Source organism: Oncorhynchus tshawytscha, unplaced genomic scaffold (genome assembly GCF_018296145.1).
Source record: "Oncorhynchus tshawytscha isolate Ot180627B unplaced genomic scaffold, Otsh_v2.0 Un_contig_3338_pilon_pilon, whole genome shotgun sequence".
Lineage (NCBI taxonomy): Eukaryota > Metazoa > Chordata > Actinopteri > Salmoniformes > Salmonidae > Oncorhynchus > Oncorhynchus tshawytscha.
The window spans coordinates 167,501-190,926 of record NW_024609575.1 but is presented as its reverse complement, the minus strand read 5'-3'; the positions used below and the strand labels follow the sequence as shown (position 1 = coordinate 190,926).

General features: G+C 47.3%; 1 protein-coding gene across 1 annotated transcript in view; it reads right to left on the bottom strand.

The window, feature by feature from the left end:
• Nucleotides 1–4,395: 4,395 nt before the first annotated feature.
• ttyh3b (tweety family member 3b) overlaps nt 4,396–23,426 on the bottom strand; it is an 83,940-nt gene continuing 64,909 nt past the window's right edge. The window contains 4 exon segments of the mRNA XM_042316006.1: nt 4,396–7,026; nt 18,377–18,452; nt 20,175–20,305; nt 20,307–20,355. Coding sequence (XP_042171940.1) covers nt 6,892–7,026; nt 18,377–18,452; nt 20,175–20,305; nt 20,307–20,355 — 391 coding nt within the window. The 3' untranslated portion in view covers nt 4,396–6,891.

The window sequence follows — 23,426 nt, the reverse complement described above, 5'->3', positions numbered from 1 at the left end:
GTATTGAGTATTGGGTGTTGAGCTGGCTACTGTTTCCATTATTAGTATTGAGCTGGCTACTGTTTCCATTATTAGTATTGAGTATTGGGTGTTGAGCTGGCTACTGTTTCCATTATTAGTATTGAGCTGGCTACTGTTTCCATTATTAGTATTGAGTATTGAGCTACTGTTTCCATTATTAGTATTGAGCTGGCTACTGTTTCCATTATTAGTATTGAGCTGGCTACTGTTTCCATTATTAGTATTGAGCTGGCTACTGTTTCTATTATTAGCTGGCTACTGTTTCCATTATTAGTATTGAGCTGGCTACTGTTTCCATTATTAGTATTGAGCTGGCTACTGTTTCTATTATTAGTATTGAGTATTGAGCTGGCTACTGTTTCCATTATTAGTATTGAGCTGGCTACTGTTTCCATTATTAGTATTGAGTATTTGGTTTGAGCTGGCTACTGTTTCCATTATTAGTATTGAGTATTGAGCTGGCTACTGTTTCCATTATTAGTATTGAGCTGGCTACTGTTTCCATTATTAGTATTGAGCTGGCTACTGTTTCTATTATTAGTATTGAGCTGGCTACTGTTTCCATTATTAGTATTGAGCTGGCTACTGTTTCTATTATTAGTATTGAGCTGGCTACTGTTTCTATTATTAGTATTGAGCTGGCTACTGTTTCCATTATTAGTATTGAGCTGGCTACTGTTTCTATTATTAGTATTGAGCTGGCTACTGTTTCCATTATTAGTATTGAGCTGGCTACTGTTTCCATTATTAGTATTGAGCTGGCTACTGTTTCCATTATTAGTATTGAGCTGGCTACTGTTTCCATTATTAGTATTGAGCTGGCTACTGTTTCCATTATTAGTATTGAGCTGGCTACTGTTTCCATTATTAGTATTGAGCTGGCTACTGTTTCCATTATTAGTATTGAGTATTGAGCTGGCTACTGTTTCCATTATTAGTATTGAGTATTGAGCTGGCTACTGTTTCTATTATTAGTATTGAGTATTGGTTGTTGAGGATTGAGTTGTGTATATGGGATGAAATCAAGGCATTAGAATGTACCAGAGCCCCCATCAGCCCAGAACGCCCTGGCTGGCTACTGTTTATATTAGGCTGGCTACTGTTTATATTAGGCTGGCTACTGTTTCTATTAGGCTGGCTACTGTTTCTATTAGGCTGGCTACTGTTTCTATTAGCCTGGCTACTGTTTCTATTAGCCTGGCTACTGTTTCTATTAGGCTGGCTACTGTTTCTATTAGCCTGGCTACTGTTTCTATTAGGCTGGCTACTGTTTCTATTAGGCTGGCTACTGTTTCTATTAGGCTGGCTACTGTTTCTATTAGCCTGGCTACTGTTTCTATTTGGCTGGCTACTCCATCTACTTTCAGACAACACTGTGTCTAGACTCAAGAGAAACACTCTTTAATCCGTGACCAACATACAGGAATATCGCCATCTACTGTCAGTGAGTGTGTCATTACAGAGACAGGGAGAGAAAGTTAGCGAGAGAAAGGAGAGAGGAGATGTACAGATAGATATAGGGAGAGAGGAGATGTACAGATGGATATAGGGAGAGAGGAGATGTACAGATAGATATAGGGAGAGAGGAGATGTACAGATAGATATAGGGAGAGAGGAGATGTACAGACAGATATAGGGAGAGAGGAGATGTACAGATAGATATAGGGAGAGAGGAGATGTACAGATGGATATAGGGAGAGAGGAGATGTACAGATAGAGAGAGGAGATGTACAGATGGATATAGGGAGAGAGGAGATGTACAGACAGATATAGGGAGAGAGGAGATGTACAGATGGATATAGGGAGAGAGGAGATGTACAGATAGATATAGGGAGAGAGGAGATGTACAGATAGATATAGGGAGAGAGGAGATGTGCAGATAGATATAGGGAGAGAGGAGATGTACAGATGGATATAGGGAGAGAGGAGATGTGCAGATAGATATAGGGAGAGGGGAGATGTGCAGATAGATATAGGGAGAGAGGAGATGTACAGATGGAGAGAGGAGATGTACAGATGGATATAGGGAGAGAGGAGATGTACAGATGGATATAGGGAGAGAGGAGATGTACAGATAGATATAGGGAGAGAGGAGATGTACAGATGGATATAGGGAGAGAGGAGATGTACAGATGGATATAGGGAGAGAGGAGATGTACAGATGGATATAGGGAGAGAGGAGATGTACAGATGGATATAGGGAGAGAGGAGATGTACAGATAGATATAGGGAGAGAGGAGATGTACAGATGGATATAGGGAGAGAGGAGATGTACAGATGGATATAGGGAGAGAGGAGATGTACAGATGGATATAGGGAGAGAGGAGATGTACAGATGGAGAGAGGGAGAGAGGAGATGTACAGATGGATATAGGGAGAGAGGAGATGTACAGATGGAGAGAGGAGATGTACAGATGGAGAGAGGAGATGTACAGATGGAGAGAGGAGATGTACAGATGGAGAGAGGAGATGTACAGATAGATATAGGGAGAGAGGAGATGTACAGATGGAGAGAGGAGATGTACAGATGGAGAGAGGAGATGTACAGATGGAGAGAGGAGATGTACAGATAGATATAGGGAGAGAGGAGATGTACAGATGGAGAGAGGAGATGTACAGATGGAGAGAGGAGATGTACAGATGGAGAGAGGAGATGTACAGATAGATATAGGGAGAGAGGAGATGTACAGATAGATATAGGGAGAGAGGAGATGTACAGATGGAGAGAGGGAGAGAGGAGATGTACAGATGGATATAGGGAGAGAGGAGATGTGTCAAATACAATAACAGACCACTCCAGTCGTTCTGAGTCAAAGTTGTTTTAATTCTGTTTTTAAAACATGGATTCCAGGCTCAATAATGTCACCACCACAGTTGAGAACAGACAGTATTATCGTCTTAGTAAACCGTTATTGTAGCCAGGTACATAAAAACAACCATCAAAAAAATGTAACAAGTCTACAGTACGGTTTTATAAAAAATAAAAATGCAATTCAAGAAAAACAGAAAACAAATGGTGCTCTTACCATAATAATAATAATTATTACCCTACAAAAAGAGCTATAGTTTGTTTTTTTATGATTCATTTTTTTTTTTAGAAGACAGACAAATTAAAACGTGTGATATGAAGAGTTGTTAGATTGTTACAAGTTTAAGAAAAGGCCATTGGTTCTTTTAGTTTCCAACAGTATATATATATATATATTTATTTTTTCGGTCCTCCTCCCGTCGTGCAAGACGCCGTAGTATAGGTAGCGTTGTCATGGTGACGTGATAAACAGAACATTAAGAACGAGTGGAATCACGCCAGTTACGATTGTCTCGCTGGTCTTTCATTCACAGTAAATTATATACACACACACACACACACACACTGAGCTTGTCAGTGTAGGATGAAGTTGCTTCCTAGACACTGATCTAAGATTTTTTTTTGTGTGTGTGTTCCGCCTAATGGTTAAGATTAGGACAATGGGAGAGTAAATTGATCCTAGATCTGTGGTTCAAGGCAACTTCTACCTGGAGCGAGTTAATCAAGATCGTTTGAACGAGCATTCCTATGGACTCTTTCTCCCATTAACTGGAAATCCCTCTAGTTAATACACTACATTTCCCATGATGCAAATGCTAACCAGTGTCAAATTTACAGGAGTGAGGGTGTATGGGTACTGTAGTTCTATGGTGTGTGTGAGACAGTTCACAGGACTATGGCTAGATATAAAGAATACTGTCTGTGTCTACAATGTGTGTGTCTGCAATGTGTGGGTCTGCAATGAACGTTAGTATGTGTGTGTTTCTTAGAGGAAGATTGGATAATAATAACGACCCTTCATTTGCTGGCAACACAGACCACTGTACTGAACTGTACAGACAGACAGCACACACAGACCACTGTACTGTACGTACAGACAGACAGCACACACAGACCACTGTACTGTACTGTACAGACAGACAGCACACACAGACCACTGTACTGTACGTACAGACAGACAGCACACACAGGAGAGAAGAGAGCAATACCAAGACTACACTGGACGAGCCATCACACACAAGAGTGATGAGAGAGATTACAGCTAGACTATTATCATCATACACTTCACGGCACATAGTAGCGAGAGAGAGAACGACTGGCAGACCCATAGAGTTAGATAGAGTACCTAGTAAAGTAAGAGTGAACTTTAGAGTCCTCTATCTTACTCTATGGCCGGCCCCTAGAGATAAACTACTGGCAGCCTCATAGAGCTAGATAGAGTACCTAGTAAAGTAAGATTTAACTTTAGTCCTCTATTTTACTCTATGGTCGGCCCCTAGAGATAAACTACTGGAAGCCCCATAGAGTTAGTTAGAGTACCTAGTAAGGTAAGAGGGTGTTTTAGAGAGTCCTCTGTCTAACTATGGTTGGCCCCTAGAGCTAAACGACTGGCAGCCCCATAGAGTTAGAGTACCTAGTAAGGTAAGAGGGTGTTTAGAGAGTCCTCTGTCTAACTATGGTCGGCCCGTAGAGATAAACGACTGGCAGCCCCATAGAGTTAGATAGAGTACCTAGTCAAGTATCTTACTCTATGGTTGGCCCCTAACCTAGGTTAAGGAGAGGTTTCCTTTCACTTCACCATGTTCCACGAGGCTCTAAGCGTTCCCACAACACACACACACACGTTACGTCGCCGTGTGAGTGTTCTTCTTTTCCGTCTCCATAGTTACCGCGAAGATCGTTTGTGCTTCCGAGAAGAAGAAGAAGAAGAAGAAAAAAACGTCCTGTTTTGAGAAAGGTTGTGACCTCTAACCTCATCGTGACCTTTAGTCAGGTCGTTTAAGAAGATCCCTGTTTGACGAAATAATAAAAATGAAGTAAATGTTTATTTATTGAAAGAGAAAGTTGGTCACAGCACCCCAATTCTTCATTATCAAGTTACATTTTTTTTTAAACTAAATTAAAAAACACATTTTATTTTAAGAGTCTTTCTCTGTCTTTCACCGTATGATCCAACATTATCCAGCATTTATTTTCCCTTTCTGAGAATTAAGGAACTTAGAAAAAGGAATGACGGGATAAAGCATCCCTCATTATTCTGTTATTTTGGCACAGGTGAGCTCTCCCATGTCCTTCAGTTTAGGAGAGGTCACATCCCTCATTATACAGAGCTGTTAGCCCACAGATGACCTCTACCATGTCCTTCAGTTTAGGAGAGGTCACATCCCTCATTATACAGAGCTGTTAGCCCACAGATGACCTCTCCCATGTCCTTCAGTTTAGGAGAGGTCACATCCCTCATTATACAGAGTTGTTAGCCCACAGATGAGCTCTCCCATATCCCTTCGTCTTTTCATTGAGTCCCAGAGTTAGTTTGGGAACGCAAACTCTTTCTCTGGGAATCTGGAATCGGAATCTGATTTCAGAATGTTTGGAATTCCACCATGTTCCGTTCGGTCCTGGACTCATATTTACATGTGCGTTAGACGCACGCAAACACACACAGAACACATGAACACACTCAAGAGAGAGAGCTCACGATTTCATGTTGTAGTCATACATGTAGTTAGTTAACGTGGCTCTTAACACAGGCTAAATGTTAACATGTCACTGCTGTACAGTGATGGCTAAATCTATCTACAGAGAGTGGTTACTCCACAACATGGCTTTCTGATTCAGCTTCAGGCCACATGGTCCGTCTGCACAACAGCCCTTTGCAGTGAAGTTTAAAACTCCCGATGTTACAGGAATGTTGGAGCGTTTGCAGAGTGCAGGGGGCCGTTTTGCAGAGTGCAGGGGGCCGTTTTGCAGAGTGCAGGGGGCCGTTTTGCAGAGTGCAGGGGGCCGTTTTGCAGAGTGCAGGGGGCCGTTTTGCAGAGTGCAGGGGGCCGTTTTGCAGAGTGCAGGGGGCCGTTTTGCAGAGTGCAGGGGCCGTTTTGCAGTCAGATTCTGTGTCCTAGTGGCTTGGTGGATTATATGGCAGGAGGGTTGTTTACAGAGGCAGGTAGAGTAGAGAGAGGTACACACACGTACAGGTGTGTGTGTGTGTGGCCTAGAATGAGATACAGCCTCAGTACTTGGAAACACACACTCTAAATACCACCATGTTTCAGTTGAGTCTTCCTCCAGAATGTAACTCATACTATTTCACTATTTACAGTTCTATACAGGATGTTTGTGTGTGTGGCTCACACCTGCATTGACCACCAGAGGGCAGTATACTTAATAAACAGGCTCATACCGGCATTGACCACCAGAGGGCAGTATACTTAATAAACAGGCTCATACCGGCAGTCACCACCAGAGGGCAGTATACTTAATAAACAGGCTCATACCGGCAGTGACCACCAGAGGGCAGTATACTTAATAAACAGGCTCATACCGGCAGTCACCACCAGAGGGCCGTATACTTGGTAAAGAGGTGAAGGATCCAGCTTGAGATGGTGTAGAGCTGAGTGGGACTGTGGGAGCTGAGGTGGTGGTGGGGGGAGGGGGAGATCTACAAGGTTCATGGTGATCTTCTGGAGTCTGTAGGTAGGTTGGTGTTGGTTGGCTGATTGGTTGAGGTTCTGTTCTGGTGAGCTGGGCTGGGCTGGGTGGTCCGTTGGTTGGCTCTGGTTTTCAACCCACTGTGGTCTGTTCAGGTGAATCTGAGAAGTTTATTTGAGTGGTTCCTATGGGCTGAGGAGGTGGTTGTGATCCTTAGTGGTTCTGGTTCTATACGTGGACTACTGTGTCAACAGGTTCTAAGGAGTTGGTGGTTCTAGTGGGTTGTGGTTCTTTAGTGGAATGAAAAACTGGTTCTGGTTTGTTCCCGTTCTTTTGTGGTTGATGAGTTCTGTCTAGAAGATTCTGGTAGGTTACAATAGGTTCTAGGAGGTTTTGGTAGGTTCTGGAAGGTTCTAGTGGACAGATGACTGTGGTCTGGCGAGGGGATGTGGTCGGCTGGCTGGGTCCAACTGGTCATTAGGGACTGACCTTCGGTTCTGGTCCGGTCCACTGGTGGCCAGATACTTGGCCCTCATACTCGAGGTGTACTGGAGAGAAAGAGAGAGAGGGCGGTAGGGGAGAAAGACAGACAGAGGGGGAAGAGAGAGAGGGAGGGAGAGGAAGAGGGAGGGGAAGAGGGAGGGAGAGGAAGAGGGAGGGAGAGGAAGAGGGAGGGAGGGGGAGAGGGAGAAGAGAGAGGGAGGGAGGGGAAGAGAGAGAGAGGGAGGGGAAGAGAGAGAGAAGGAGGGGAAGAGAGAGAGAAGGAGGGGAAGAGAGAGGGAGGGAGGGGAAGAGAGAGAGGGAGGGGAAGAGAGAGAAGGAGGGGGAAGAGAGAGAGGGGAGAGAGGGAGGGAGAGGGAAGAGAGAGAGAGGGAGGGGAAGAGAGAGAGGGAGGGGGGAAGAGAGGGAGGGAGGGAGGGAGAGAGAGAGAGGGAGGGGAAGAGAGAGAGAGGGAGGGGAAGAGAGAGAGGGGAGGGAGGGGGGAAGAGAGAGAGAGGGAGGGGAAGAGAGAGAGGAGGGAGGGGAAGAGAGAGGAGGGAGGGGAAGAGAGAGGGAGGGAGGGGAAGAGAGAGAGGAGGGGAAGAGAGAGGGAAGGAGAGAGGAGGGAGGGAAGAGAGAGGGAGGGAGGGGAAGAGAGAGGGAGGGGGGAAGAGAGAGGGAGGGAGGGGAAGAGAGAGGGAGGGAGGGAAGAGAGAGGGAGGAGGGGAAGAGAGAGGGAGGGGGGGAAGAGAGAGAGAGAGAGGGAGGGGAAGAGAGAGAGAGGAGGGGAAGAGAGAGGGAGGGAGGAGGAGAGAGGGAGGGGAGAGAGAGGGAGGGAGGGGAGGGAAGAGAGAGAGAGAGGGAGGGAGAGGGAGAGGAGGGAGGAAGAGAGAGAGGGAGGGGAAGAGAGAGAGGGAGGGGAAGAGAGAGAAGGAGGGGAAGAGAGAGAGAGGGAAGAGGAGGGAGGGAGGAAGAGAGGGAGGGAGAGGGGGAGGAGAGAGGGAGGGAGGGGAAGAGAGAGGGAGGGAGGGGAAGAGAGAGGGAGGGGAAGAGAGAGGGAGGAAGAGAGGGGAGGGAGGGGAAGAGAGGGAGGGAGGGGAAGAGAGAGGGAGGGAGGGGAAGAGAGAGAGGAGGGAGGGGAAGAGAGAGGGAGGGAGGGGAAGAGAGAGGGAGGGAGGGGAAGAGAGAGGGAGGGAGGGGAAGAGAGAGGGAGGGAGGGGAAGAGAGAGGGGAGGGAGGGAAGAGAGAGGGAGGGAGGGGAAGAGAGAGAGAGGGAGGGGAAGAGAGAGGGAGAGGAGGGGAAGAGAGAGAGAGGGAGGGGAAGAGAGAGAGAGGGAGGGGAAGAGAGAGAGAGGGAGGGGAAGAGAGAGGAGGGAGGGGAAGAGAGAGAGAGGGAGGGAGGGGAAGAGAGAGAGAGGGAGGGGAAGAGAGAGAGAGGGAGGGGAAGAGAGAGAGAGGGGAGGGGAAGAGAGAGAGAGAGGGAGGGGAAGAGAGAGAGAGGGAGGGGAAGAGAGAGAGAGGGAGGGGAAGAGAGAGAGAGGGAGGGGAAGAGAGAGAGAGGAGGAGAGGAAGAGAGGGAGAGAGAGGAGAGGGAGGGAGAAGAGAGAGAGAGGGAGGGGAAAGAGAGAGAGGAGGGAGGGGAAGAGAGAGAGAGGAGGGGAAGAGAGAGAGAGGGAGGGAAGAGAGAGAGAGGGGGAAGAGAGAGAGAGGGAGGGGAAGAGAGAGAGAGAGGGGAAGAGAGAGAGAGAGAGGGAAGAGAGAGAGAGGGAGGGGAAGAGAGAGAGAGGGAGGGGAAGAGAGAGAGAGAGGGGAAGAGAGAGAGAGGGAGGGAAGAGAGGGAAGAGAGGAGAGGGGAAGAGAGAGAGAGGGAGGGGAAGAGAGAGAGAGGGAGGGGAAGAGAGAGAGAGAGGGAAAGAGAGAGAGAGGGGGAAGAGAGAGAGAGGGAGGAGAGAGGAGGGAAGAGAGAGATAGGGAGGGAAGAGAGAGATAGGGAGGGGAAGAGAGAGATAGGGAGGGGAAGAGAGAGATAGGGAGGGGAAGAGAGAGATAGGGAGGGGAAGAGAGAGATAGGGAGGGGAAGAGAGATAGGGAGGGGAAGAGAGATAGGAGGGGAAGAGAGAAGAGATAGAGGGAAGAGATAGGGAGGGGAAGAGATAGGGAGGGGAAGAGATAGGGAGGGGAAGAGAGAGGGAGGGGAAGAGAGAGGGAGGGGAAGAGAGAGGGAGGGGAAGAGAGAGGGAGGGGAAGAGAGAGAGGGAGGGGAAGAGAGAGAGGGGGAGGGGAAGAGAGGGGAGGGGAAGAGAGAGGAAGGGAGAGAGGGGAGGGGAAGAGAGAGAGGGGAAGAGGGGAAGAGAGAGAGGGGGGAGGGGAAGAGAGAGAGGGGGAGGGGAAGAGAGAGAGGGGGGAGGGGAAGAGATAGGGAGGGGAAGAGAGAGGGAGGGGAAGAGAGAGGAGGGGAAGAGAGAGGGAGGGGAAGAGAGAGGGAGGGGAAGAGAGAGGGGGGAAGAGAGAGAGAGGGAAGAGAGAGGGGAGGGGAAGAGAGAGAGGGGAGGGGAAGAGAGAGAGGGGGAGGGGAAGAGAGAGAGGGGGGGGGAAGAGGGAGGGAGGGGAAGAGGGAGGGAGAGAGGAGAAGAGAGAGAGAGAGAGGGGGGAAGAGAGAGGGGGAAGAGAGAGAGAGAGGGGAAGAGGGAGGGAGGGGAAGAGGGAGGGAGGGGAAGAGGGAGGGAGGGGAAGAGGGAGGGAGAAGAGAAGAGAGAGAGGGAAGAGAGAGAGAGAGAGGGAAGAGAGAGAGGGAGGGGAAGAGAGAGAGGGAGGGGAAGAGAGAGAGGGAGGGGAAGAGAGAGAGGGAGGGGAAGAGGGAGGGAGGTGAAGAGGGAGGTGAAGAGGGAGGGAGGTGGAGAGGGAGAAGAGAGAGAGAGAGATAGGGAGGGGAAGAGAGAGAGGGAGGGGAAGAGAGAGAGGGAGGGAAAGAGAGATAGGGAGGGGAAGAGAGAGAGGGAGGGGAAGAGAGAGAGGGAGGGAAAGAGAGAGAGGGAGGGAAAGAGAGAGAGGGAGGGGAAGAGAGAGAGGGAGGGGAAGAGGGAGGAGGGAGGGGAAGAGGGAGGGAGGGAGGGAAGAGGGAGGGAGGGAGAGGGGAGAAGAGAGAGAGAAAGGGGGGAAGAGAGAGAGAGAGGGAGGGGAATAGGGAGGGAGGGGAAGAGGGAGGGAGGGGAAGAGGGAGGGAGAAGAGAAGAGAGAGAGAGAGAGAGAGGGGGAAGAGAGAGGGAGGTGAAGAGGGAGGTGAAGAGGGAGGGAGGTGAAGAGGGAGAGGGGAAGAGAGAGAGGGAGAAAGAGAGATAGGGAGGGGAAGAGAGAGAGGGAGGGAAAGAGAGAGAGGGAGGGGAAGAGGTGGGAGGTGAAGAGGGAGGGAGGGAGGGAGGGAGGGAGGGAGGGAGGGAGGGAGGGGGAGAAGAGAGAGAGAGAGGGGGGAAGAGGGAAGAAGAGAGAGAGAGAGAGAGAAAGGGGGAGAGAGAGGGGAAGAGAGAGGGAGGGAGGGGAAGAGGGAGGGAGGGAGGGGGAGAGGGAGAAGAGAGGGAGGGGAAGAGAGATAGGGAGGGGAAGAGAGAGAGGGAGGGGAGGGGAAGAGAGAGAGGGAGGGAGGGGAAGAGAGAGGGAGGGAGGGAAGAGAAAGGGAGGGGAAGAGAGAGAGGGAGGGGAGGGGAAGAGAGAGAGGGAGGGGAAGAGAAAGGGAGGGGAAGAGAGAGGGAGGGGAAGAGAGAGGGTGAGGGGGAGGGGAAGAGAGAGAGTGGTAGGGGAGAAAGACAGACAGAGGGGGAAGAGGGAGGGAAGAGAGAGAGGGAGTGGAAGAGAGAGAGGGAGGGAAGAGAGAAGAGAGAGAGGGAGTGGAAGAGAGAGGGAGTGGAAGAGAGAGGGAGGGGAAGAGAGAGGGAGGGGAAGAGAGAGAGAGGGAAGAGAGCGAGAGTGGTAGGGGGAGAGAGAGAACGAGGGGGAGGGGAAGAAGAGAGAGAGAGGGAGGGGGAAGAGAGAGTGGTAGGGGGAGAGAGAGAAACATAGGGGGAGGGGAAGAGAGAGAGAGGGAGGGGGAAGAAGAGAGAAAAGAAAATAACAGGGGGAGAAATATTGAGAGAGAAACATAGGGTACTTCAGGAGGGGAAGAGAGAGGGGGGGGGGAAGAGAGAGAGAGTGGTAGGGGGAGACCAGTGAGAAAAAGAAAGAAAAGAAAATAACAGAAAATAAAGGGAGGGTGTAGGGAAGGGTAACACTGCCCAAATCTGAAGGGTATGTATACTAGTGTACTTCAGAAGGGGAGGGAGTAGGGAAGGGTATGTATACTAGTGTACTCAGAAGGAGGGAGTAGGGAAGGGTATGTATACTAGTGTACTTCAGAAGGAGGGAGTAGGGAAGGGTGTGTATACTAGTGTACTTCAGAAGGAGGAGGGAGTAGGGAAGGGTATGTATACTAGTGTACTTCAGAAGGGGAGGAGTAGGGAAGGGTGTGTATACTAGTGTACTTCAGAAGGAGGGAGTAGGGAAGGGTATGTATACTAGTGTACTTCAGAAGGAGGGAGTAGGGAAGGGTATGTATACTAGTGTACTTCAGAAGGAGGGAGTAGGGAAGGGGAGGAGTATGTATACTAGTGTACTCAGAAGGAGGAGTAGGGAAGGGTATGTATACTAGTGTACTCAGAAGGAGGGAGTAGGGAAGGGCATGTATACTAGTGTACTCAGAAGGGGGGAGTAGGGAAGGGTATGTATACTAGTGTACTTCAGAAGGAGGGAGTAGGGAAGGGTATGTATACTAGTGTACTTCAGAAGGGGGAGGGAGTAGGGAAGGGTATGTATACTAGTGTACTTCAGAAGGGGAGGGAGTAGGGAAGGGTATGTATACTAGTGTACTTCAGAAGGGGGGAGTAGGGAAGGGTATGTATACTAGTGTACTTCAGAAGGGGGGAGTAGGGAAGGGTATGTATACTAGTGTACTCAGAAGGAGGGAGTAGGGAAGGGTATGTATACTAGTGTACTCAGAAGGGGAGGGAGTAGGGAAGGGTATGTATACTAGTGTACTTCAGAAGGGGAGGGAGTAGGGAAGGGTATGTATACTAGTGTACTCAGAAGGAGGGAGTAGGGAAGGGTGTGTATACTAGTGTACTTCAGAAGGGGAGGGAGTAGGGAAGGGTATGTATACTAGTGTACTTCAGAAGGAGGGAGTAGGGAAGGGTATGTATACTAGTGAACTTCAGAAGGAGGGAGTAGGGAAGGGTGTGTATACTAGTGTACTTCAGAAGGGGGAGGGAGTAGGGAAGGGTATGTATACTACTGTACTTCAGAAGGGGAGGGAGTAGGGAAGGGTATGTATACTACTGTACTTCAGAAGGGGAGGGAGTAGGGAAGGGTATGTACAGTGCCTTGCGAAAGTATTCGGCCCACTTGAACTTTGCGACCTTTTGCCACATTTCAGGCTTCAAACATAAAGATATAAAACTGTATTTTTTTGTGAAGAATCAACAACAAGTGGGACACAATCATGAAGTGGAACGACATTTATTGGATATTTCAAACTTTTTTAACAAATCAAAAACGGAAAAATTGGGCGTGCAAAATTATTCAGCCCCCTTAAGTTAATACTTTGTAGCGCCACATTTGCTGCGATTACAGCTGTAAGTCGCTTGGGGTATGTCTCTATCAGTTTTGCACATCAAGAGACTGAAATTTTTTCCCATTCCTCCTTGCAAAACAGCTCGAGCTCAGTGAGGTTGGATGGAGAGCATTTGTGAACAGCAGTTTTCAGTTCTTTCCACAGATTCTCGATTGGATTCAGGTCTGGACTTTGACTTTGCCATTCTAACACCTGGATATGTTTATTTTTGAACCATTCCATTGTAGATTTTGCTTTATTTTTTGGATCATTGTCTTGTTGGAAGACAAATCTCCGTCCCAGTCTCAGGTCTTTTACAGACTCCATCAGGTTTTCTTCCAGAATGGTCCTGTATTTGGCTCCATCCATCTTCCCATCAATTTTAACCATCTTCCCTGTCCCTGCTGAAGAAAAGCAGGCCCAAACCATGATGCTGCCACCACCATGTTTGACAGTGGGGATGGTGTGTTCAGGGTGATGAGCTGTGTTGCTTTTACGCCAAACATAACGTTTTGCATTGTTGCCAAAAAGTTCAATTTTGGTTTCATCTGACCAGAGCACCTTCTTCCACATGTTTGGTGTGTCTCCCAGGTGGCTTATGGCAAACTTTAAACAACACTTTTTATGGATATCTTTAAGAAATGGCTTTCTTCTTGCCACTCTTCCATAAAGGCCAGATTTGTGCAATATACGACTGATTGTTGTCCTATGGACAGAGTCTCCCACCTCAGCTGTAGATCTCTGCAGTTCATCCAGAGTGATCATGGGCCTCTTGGCTGCATCTCTGATCAGTCTTCTCCTTGTATGAGCTGAACGTTTAGAGGGACGGCCAGGTCTTGGTAGATTTGCAGTGGTCTGATACTCCTTCCATTTCAATATTAACGCTGCACAGTGCTCCTTGGGATGTTTAAAGCTTGGGAAATCTTTTTGTATCCAAATCCGGCTTTAAACTTCTTCACAACAGTATCTCGGACCTGCCTGGTGTGTTCCTTGTTCTTCATGATGCTCTCTGCCCTTTTAACGGACCTCTGAGACTATCACAGTGCAGGTGCATTTATACTGAGACTTGATTACACACAGGTGGATTGTATTTATCATCATTAGTCATTTAGGTCAACATTGGATCATTCAGAGATCCTCACTGAACTTCTGGAGAGAGTTTGCTGCACTGAAAGTAAAGGGGCTGAATAATTTTGCACGCCCAATTTTTCAGTTTTTGGTTTGTTAAAAAAGTTTGAAATATCCAATAAATGTCGTTCCACTTCATGATTGTGTCCCACTTGTTGTTGATTCTTCACAAAAAAATACAGTTTTATATCTTTATGTTTGAAGCCTGAAATGTGGCAAAAGGTCGCAAAGTTCAAGGGGGCCGAATACTTTCGCAAGGCACTGTATACTAGTGTACTTCAGAAGGGGAGGGAGTAGGGAAGGGTATGTATACTAGTGTACTTCAGAAGGGGGAGGGAGTAGGGAAGGGTATGTATACTAGTGTACTTCAGAAGGGGAGGGAGTAGGGAAGGGTATGTCTAGTAGTGTACTTCAGAAGGGTAGGGAAGTAGTGTAAAGGGTAGGGAAGGGTGTATACTAGTGTACTTCAGAAGGGGACGGAGTAGGGAAGGGTATGTATACTAGTGTACTTCAGAAGGGGAGGGAGTAGGGAAGGGTGTGTATACTAGTGTACTTCCGAAGGAGGGAGTAGGGAAGGGTATGTATACTAGTGTACTTCAGAAGGGGGAGTAGGGAAGGGTATGTATACTAGTGTACTTCAGAAGGAGGGGAGTAGGGAAGGGTGTGTATACTAGTGTACTTCAGAAGGGGAGGGAGTAGGGAAGGGTATGTATACTAGTGTACTTCAGAAGGGGAGGAGTAGGGAAGGGTATGTATACTAGTGTACTTCAGAAGGGGGGAGTAGGGAAGGGTATGTATACTAGTGTACTTCAAAGGGGAGGGAGTAGGGAAGGGTATGTATACTAGTGTACTTCAAAAGGGGAGGAGTAGGGAAGGGTGTGTATACTAGTGTACTTCAAAGGGGGAGGGAGTAGGGAAGGATATGTATACTAGTGTAAAAAGGGGAGGGAGTAGGGAAGAGTATGTATACTAGTGTACTTCAAAGGGGGAGGGAGTAGGGAAGGATATGTATACTAGTGTACTTCAAAAGGGGAGGGAGTAGGGAAGGGTATGTATACTAGTGTACTTCAGAAGGGGAGGGAGTAGGGAAGGGTATGTATACTAGTGTACTTCAGAAGGGGGAGGGAGTAGGGAAGGGTATGTATACTAGTGTACTTCAGAAGGGGAGGGAGTAGGGAAGGGTATGTATACTAGTGTACTTCAGAAGGAGGGAGTAGGGAAGGGTATGTATACTAGTGTACTTCAGAAGGGGAGGGAGTAGGGAAGGGTATGTATACTAGTGTACTTCAGAAGGGAGGGAGTAGGGAAGGGTATGTATACTAGTGTACTTCAAAAGGGGAGGGAGTAGGGAAGGGTATGTATACTAGTGTACTTCAAAAGGGGGGAGTAGGCAAGGGTATGTATACTAGTGTACTTCAGAAGGGGAGGGAGGGGAAGGGTATGTATACTAGTGTACTTCAGAAGGGGAGGGAGTAGGGAAGGGTATGTATACTAGTGTACTTCAGAAGGGGGGAGGGGAAGAGTATGTATACTAGTGTACTTCAGAAGGGGAGGGAGTAGGGAAGTGTATGTATACTAGTGTACTTCAGAAGGGGAGGGAGTAGGGAAGGGTATGTATACTAGTGTACTTCAGAAGGGGAGGGAGTAGGGAAGAGGTATGTATACTAGTGTACTTCAGAAGGGGAGGGAGTAGGGAAGAGTATGTATACTAGTGTACTTCAAAGGGGGAGGGTAGGGAAGGATATGTATACTAGTGTACTTCAGAAGGGAGGGAGTAGGGAGGAGTATGTATACTAGTGTACTTCAAAGGGGAGGGAGTAGGGAAGGATATGTATACTAGTGTACTTCAGAAGGGGAGGGAGTAGGGAAGGGTATGTATACTAGTGTACTTCAGAAGGGGAGGGAGTAGGGAAGGGTATGTAGAGATATGCTGCTTACAAGTGTCCAGAGACAGAGAGAGAGAGAGACTGTAAACACTGTATATATATATATATATATATATATATGACATTTGTAATGTCTTTACTGTTTTGAAACTTCTGTATGTGTAATGTTTACTGTTAATTTTTGTTTTCACTTTATATATTCACTTTGTATGTTGTCTACCTCACTTGCTTTGGCAATGTTAACACATGTTTCCCATGCCAATAAAGCCCTTGAATTGAATTGAATTGAGAGTAGAGGACAGGGTGAGGGGGTTGGTAGAGGGAAACACTATGGTAAACAAGCAACGCACACCAACACACACACACTTCACTAGTCATTTGGACAGCCTGAGGTTGTGGATTAAAAACAACAATTATCACGACAGAGATTGATTAGGATTAGGATTATAGTCCTGCAGGGTTTTTGACAGGCGTTAGCACTCAACTCAAGATGATTATTATTAGACAGGAAATAGTATAAAATATTGAATTGATCAATTGTATTAGTGCTCTAATTCTGATGTAGAAGGTTAGGTTAGCCTGATATTAGTCAGTGGTTTTAGTGAGGGAGTACTGTAGTGCTGGGTTTCCCAGTTTTCCCATCTCTAATGTGGAAACTAGTGCTTGGTGAGCCATGAGGCACAAAATGGCCGCCGTGCATCACCAAACCGAGGTGGTGTCTACTGCCAGACGGTGGTGGTGGATGACATGGCGTCATAGAGTTGGATAGAGGGCACATAATTTGCTTCTAAACCAGCCTTTGTGTGACCTCTATCCACCTCTATGGGTGGTTTTCAGCAGTTGGCCCTGTGAATCAGGGATGTAATTCATTCCTCTGATTCTGTTTGTCGAAATGCTTCTGAAACGGAAGGAAACGGAACGAAACTGGGAGAGGACCTACCTGTATTTGTCCCGATAGAAACTCACATTTCTTTGCTACTTTGTTTCCGTTCGGTTCATAAAATGGTAAAACGGTTTTCCATAATGAACACAGCCCAGGTGAAGAACTAGTCGTGATGTTTAGTGATGACGGGGGGACAGGGGAACACATACATAGGTCACATGCATCTAGAGGACGTGTACACACAGACACACTATGGGGACAGGACTAAAGGAGCGTCGGCTGTGGTTTACTAGGGGGGGGACACGAATTAAGGACGGACATGGACAGGAAGTCACTTCAAGGTAAAAAGTCTTCGGAAACGACCAGCTTTAACCAATGGCTGTACTGGAAAGACCGTATCGCCCGTCCACAGACTCAAGAGATACAACGTAAAAGAAGAAGGGAAAACCCAGCGTCAGACACCAAGCGTCTCAAAAGAAAGAGCACATGTCAACACCCATTTGTTTTCCTATGAAGAGGTATGAAGATATAAGAGGGAGCTCTTCAAGGGTTAACTGGGCCAAACCCAGCCTCTTTACTTCCTTATTGAGACCTGATGATGCAGCGATGAAGTCTGGTTCAAGGAGAGGTACAAGAGGTCAAGTCTCGTACCACCAAATGGTTGGCACCACTGGCCCAGTCTCATACTACCAAATGGTTGGCACCACTGGCCCAGTCTCGTACCACCAAATGGTTAGCACCACTGGCCCAGTCTTCTACTACCAAATGGTTAGCACCAAAATGGTTAGCACCACTGGCCCAGTCTTCTACTACCAAATGGTTAGCACCACTGGCCCAGTCTCGTACCACCAAATGGTTAGCACCACTGGCCCAGTCTTCTACTACCAAATGGTTAGCACCACAGGCCCAGTCTTCTACTACCAAATGGTTAGCACCACAGGCCCAGTCTTCTACTACCAAATGGTTAGCACCACTGGCCCAGTCTCGTACCACCAAATGGTTAGCACCACTGGCCCAGTCTCGTACCACCAAATGGTTAGCACCACTGGCCCAGTCTCATACTACCAAATGGTTAGCACCACTGGCCCAGTCTTCTACTACCAAATGGTTAGCACCACTGGCCCAGTCTCATACTACCAAATGGTTGGCACCACTGGCCCAGTCTCGTACCACCAAATGGTTAGCACCACTGGCCCAGTCTTCTACTACCAAATGGTTAGCACCACAGGCCCAGTCTTCTACTTCCAAATGGTTAGCACCACTGGCCCAGTCTTGTACCACCAAATGGTTAGCACCACTGGCCCAGTCTTCTACTACCAAATGGTTAGCACCACAGGCCCAGTCTTCTACTACCAAATGGTTAGCACCACTGGCCCAGTCTTCTACTACCAAATAGTTAGCACCACAGGCCCAGTCTTCTACTACCAAATGGTTAGCACCACTGGCCCAGTCTTCTACTACCAAATGGTTAGCACCACTGGCCCAGTTGGATGAATGAATAGCCCTTGAAACTTCACCTCTGTTTTCTCCTCTTACAGAGATCTTGTAGGAACACGCTTCAAATAATTACCCACGTCCCAAATGGCACCCTATTCCCTATATAGTGCACTGCTTTTGACTAGGGCCCATAGGGAATAGGGTTCCATTTGACATGCAAAATAGACTAACCAGAGTTTACATCAGAATTAGAGACTGACAAAATTTCTTGTTTTTCATCTGTGATCTGTCAGACTAAACACCTGTTTTGAATACAATCTATTACATTTAAAAAGCCAGGCTGCCAAAATGACCTTTGCGATGGTATTTCGACACTCGAAGGTAAAACACCTTCAGGGTTCGGAGGGGGCATACTGTAGTAGAGTGTGTACTAGAAAGTGTGCACTTACAGAGGGTGGAGGGGATTCTCTGCCAATCAGAGGCGTGTTCTCACACCTGGGGGTCTGAAAGTTTGCGTTCTGGGTCCTGCGTCACAAAGGAGAGGTTACTGAGGTCACTTCCTGGTTACTGACGTCACTTCCTGGTTTCTGTTGTCACTTCCTGCACTACAGTCCTCCCTACAACAACTAGATTGCGTCCCAATGATCTCTCCTTTCTCCCGAAGTGTGCACTTGTTCACTTCCCTTCATGTATATGACTGGAATACGGAAACTCCATCTAGTATTCTAGTATCCATGCCAACATCAATCAAATGCTTTTTACAATGGTGGGGAGTGGTGAATGAGTGCACACTTCAAGAGGAAGGAGAGATCATTGGGACTTAGCCTCAGACCCTCAGTATGTGGTCGGCGTCCACAACAACAGCACCTTGTCTGCTATATTATTGTCCTATGCAGGCCTATTACTTGACTAGTTGAAAAGGTATGCAGGCCTATTACTTGACTAGTTGAAAAGGTATGCAGGCCTATTACTTGACTACTTGAAAAGGTATGCAGGCCTATTACTTGACTAGTTGAAAAGGTATGCAGGCCTATTACTTGACTAGTTGAAAAGGTATGCAGGCCTATTACGGTGACTAGTTGAAAAGGTATGCAGGCCTATTACTTGACTAGTTGAAAAGGTATGCAGGCCTATTACTTGACTAGTTGAAAAGGTATGCAGGCCTATTACTTGACTAGTTGAAAAGGTATGCAGGCCTATTACTTGACTAGTTGAAAAGGTATGCAGGCCTATTACTTGACTAGTTGAAAAGGTATGCAGGCCTATTACGGTGACTAGTTGAAAAGGTATGCAGGCCTATTACGGTGACTAGTTGAAAAGGTATGCAGGCCTATTACTTGACTAGTTGAAAAGGTATGCAGGCCTATTACATGAACTGAAGTGCGTTATTGAAGTGGACGAGGAGGAGAAACATATACTGCAGTCATCATGTGTGTAGATGAAGGGTGTAAAACCTTGTACGGCCACAGCGTTCAACCATGCAGATTGATATGTGTTGCACCTTTATGGGAACACTACTGGGTATCATCATGCTGACCATGATCTGTAACGAGGTCCTTATCAGTGACACGAAGACATAGGGACTCTTTACTGAATAAAACAAACTTAGGCTACTTTATATACGTTTGTGAGTGTATCTGTCTTCAATGTGGCAGCCCGGTGGTTAAATATTACAATAGTAGCAACGTTTGTCCATGCAGGCTCAAATGATCAGTGACTTGACTAGATAGCATGTGCTAGCTAGTGACTGGCAGGCAATGGGTTCCCGCTAGCAGGCTAACTCACACCCTTTAGGCCGATACCAGTCAATGGCAATTGTGTGGCTAATTGGTAGCAGGCAATAGCTAACTTGTATGGCAGGCAGGCAATGTGTAAAAGCTAACTCCGATATGGCTAGCAGGCTTACTCACATGTAGCCTAATGTACATCACTGAGCAGGCAGTGTAGCTTCACTTGGGTAACTGATAGCTAACTGATAGCAGGCAGTGTTTGTTTATGCTAGCATGCTAACTCACTCGCTAGCTAGCGATAATGTTTGGCAGGCAATGGCGATCGCGTGGCTAACTTGAGCTTGTATAGCAGGCAGTGTGTCGATTCTGCTAGCGGTGCTAACTGACATGTGGCTAGCAGGCTAACTCACTCGCTAGCTACAATAATGTATGGCAGGCAATGGAGATCGCGTGGCTAGCTTGTGTAGCAGGCAGTGTGTTGTTTCAGCTAGCGGCTACCGGTGGGGTGCTAACTCACATGTACTCAGTAACAGGGGCATTGCTGACAGTGTGGGCCGTAGCAGGGATGCTAGCTTCGCTGCCGTAGCTGCTACCACAGCTGTAGAGGCTGGGCATGTGCACGCGGTACAGGTTATCATGAGGACCCGCCCCGATTGCCTTGGGCAGCAGACTCGTCTTCTCCATCCTCATCATCCGTCCTTCATTGGCCAGGGCCAAGGGGAGGGGCCGGGCCAAGGGGAGGGGCCGGGCGAGGGGAGGGGAGGGGCCGGGCGAGAGGAAGGAGGGGTGAGGGGAGACAGACAGTGAGAGTGAGAACAGAGGAAAGAGGAGCTGATAGAGGGTCAACTCAGACTCATAGGACCCTTGAAGGAGGATAATACACCCTTCACCCGACAGATCTAGGATCAGCTTCCACTCCCACAAACCTGACCTTTTACCATTAAATGAGAAATTAAAAACTGACCCAAGATCAGGGACTAGGGGCCAAGTCCACACTAAACCACCTAATTCCCTTGTATTGGTATTGGTGCAACGGAGAGATGCCAGGCAAGAATAACCCCAAAACACCCCCACCACCATCAACCCCCAGGCACCACCCCACCACAAAGCACAGGTGCACACAAGGTTCACAGAACACTGTCTAGGGGTCAAAGATCAGAAGTCAGGAGTCAGATTTGTTCCATTTCAGCCAATTGTAGAAGGAACCAGAGATATCGTGCAGTTTTCAGCATCATCCTCACCGTCATCAGTAGCAGCTTTGTCTCAGCAGCAGAGGGATACAGCAAGAGGACAGGAGAGAAGCATAGAGCTTATTTACAAAGGAATCATCGGAATCGATTCCCCTGAACGGCAGGCAATGACTGACTCCCCATAATGAGCAATCATTTCAAGCCATTTGATTCATTCCTTTTCAAGCCATTTGAATCATTCATTTCAAGCCATTTGATTCATTCATTTCAAGCCATTTGATTAATTCCTTTTCAAGCCATTTGTTTTATTCATTTCAAGCCATTTGATTAATTTGTTTCAAGCCATTTGAGGAAGTCATTCCTAGTTTAGAAGCCATTTGATTCATTTCATTTCAAGCACCTACTTGGTTAGAGTGTAGGGAGACAGGTAGTCTAGTGGTTAGGAGGGGTGGCAGCCTAGTGGTTAGAGTGTAGGGGCAGCAGGTAGCCTAGTGGTTAGAGTGTAGGGGCGGCAGGTAGCCTAGTGGTTAGAGTGTAGGGGAGACAGGTAGCCTAGTGGTTAGAGTGTAGGGGTGGCAGGTAGCCTAGTGGTTAGAGCGTTGGGCCAGTAAAGCGAAAGGTTGCTGGATCGAATCCCCGAGCTGTCAAGGTAAAAATCTGTCGTTCTGCCCCTGAACAAGACCGTTCCTAGACCATCGTTGTAAATAAGAATTTGTTCTTAACTGACTTGCCTAGTTAAATAAAGGTTCAATTTAAAAAAGCAATTTGATTCATTTATTTCAAGCCATTTGATTAATTAATTTCAGGTTATTTGATTCATGCATCTGAAATCTTGAGTGCACCATAAAAATTTAAATTCATACAAAATGTCACAAAGAAAACTAAAATCAGGTCAAAATGGCCGCTGGTGGTGAACCATTTTCTGCTGTGACATACAATGATAAACCAAAAATGTAAAAAACAATCGTCAGTGAAAAATAATGAAATAATCAGATAGGACGTGTGCTTATTGGGAAGGTAGTGGAGTGCAGGTCAACTACACAGGGTATAAAACATGTTTGTAGAACTTTAGATCGGTCCGTAGATTGCACAGGCAGTGCACTGGTTCCCCGAGAGGCTTCAACTGTTATCTCTTCACACCACCAGGGGGCAGCAGTGCTATTTCACAATAGGTTCTAATGCTGCCACACTCGCATATAAAGCTACCCAAAACTCATCCACACACACAGAGCACAAGCGCAGGACTGTTCCTACACGAAGCACTCTGCCAAGGCCTCTCTTCTCGATGATAGAAACCCAGGAGGAGATCGACGAGGGACACACAGAATCTCTGTCGCTACAGAGATGTCAATTGAGAAGTCCAATGTATTTAGTACAAAATATATTACGCCATGGGCCAAAACCGTCAATGACCCTTATTAATCTATATATGATATGATCCGTGTCCCCATCAACTGTTACTGAGGATTCCATCGTCCCATTCCGAGTCACAGGTTTTTACAAATCAGAACATTGGTAGGAGAAAGGAGGACGAGGAAGAGGAGAAGAAACAGAAGGGGGGATGAGGGAGGGACAGAAAATAATGGTGTTGACCCAATTAGAAGATGTGAAATAAAACTGAGAGACAGGCGCATACAGACAGACAGACAGGCGAGAGAGTCTGATAGACAGACAGACAGACAGACAGACAGACAGACAGACAGACAGACAGACAGACAGACAGACAGACAGACAGACAGACAGACAGACAGACAGACGAGAGAGTCTGATAGACAGACAGACAGACAGACAGAGAGTCTGATAGACAGACAGACAGACAGACGAGAGAGTCTGATAGACAGACAGACAGACAGACAGACAGACAGACAGACAGACAGACAGACAGACAGACAGACAGACAGACGAGAGAGTCTGATAGACAGACAGACAGACAGACAGACAGACGAGAGAGTCTGAGACAGACAGACAGATGCACTATACTAAACATGAAGGCTGTGTACAGTAGTAGTAGTAGCAGCAGTAGTATTAGGAGTAGTAGTAGTAGCAGCAGTAGTATTAGTAGCAGTAGCAGTAGTAGTAAGATCTGATCAATGTCTTAGGGAATAGGCCAGATGTGTGTGTTAAGGTGTTGTATGTGTTCAGGTGTGTGTTAAGGTGTGTGTTCAGGTGTGTGTCAAGGTGCTGTATGTGTTCAGGTGTGTGTTAAGGTGTTGTATGTGTTCAGGTGTGTGTTCAGGTGTGTTCAGGTGCTGTATGTGTTCAGGTGTGTGTTAAGGTGTTGTATGTGTTCAGGTGTGTGTTCAGGTGTGTGTTCAGGTGCTGTATGTGTTCAGGTGTGTGTTAAGGTGTTGTATGTGTTCAGGTGTTGTATGTGTTCAGGTGTGTGTCAAGGTGTTGTATGTGTTCAGGTGTTGTATGTGTTCAGGTGTTGTATGTGTTCAGGTGCTGTATGTGTTCAGGTGTGTGTCAAGGTGTTGTATGTGTTCAGGTGTTGTATGTGTTCAGGTGTTGTATGTGTTCAGGTGTTGTATGTGTTCAGGTGTTGTATGTGTTCAGGTGTGTGTCAAGGTGCTGTATGT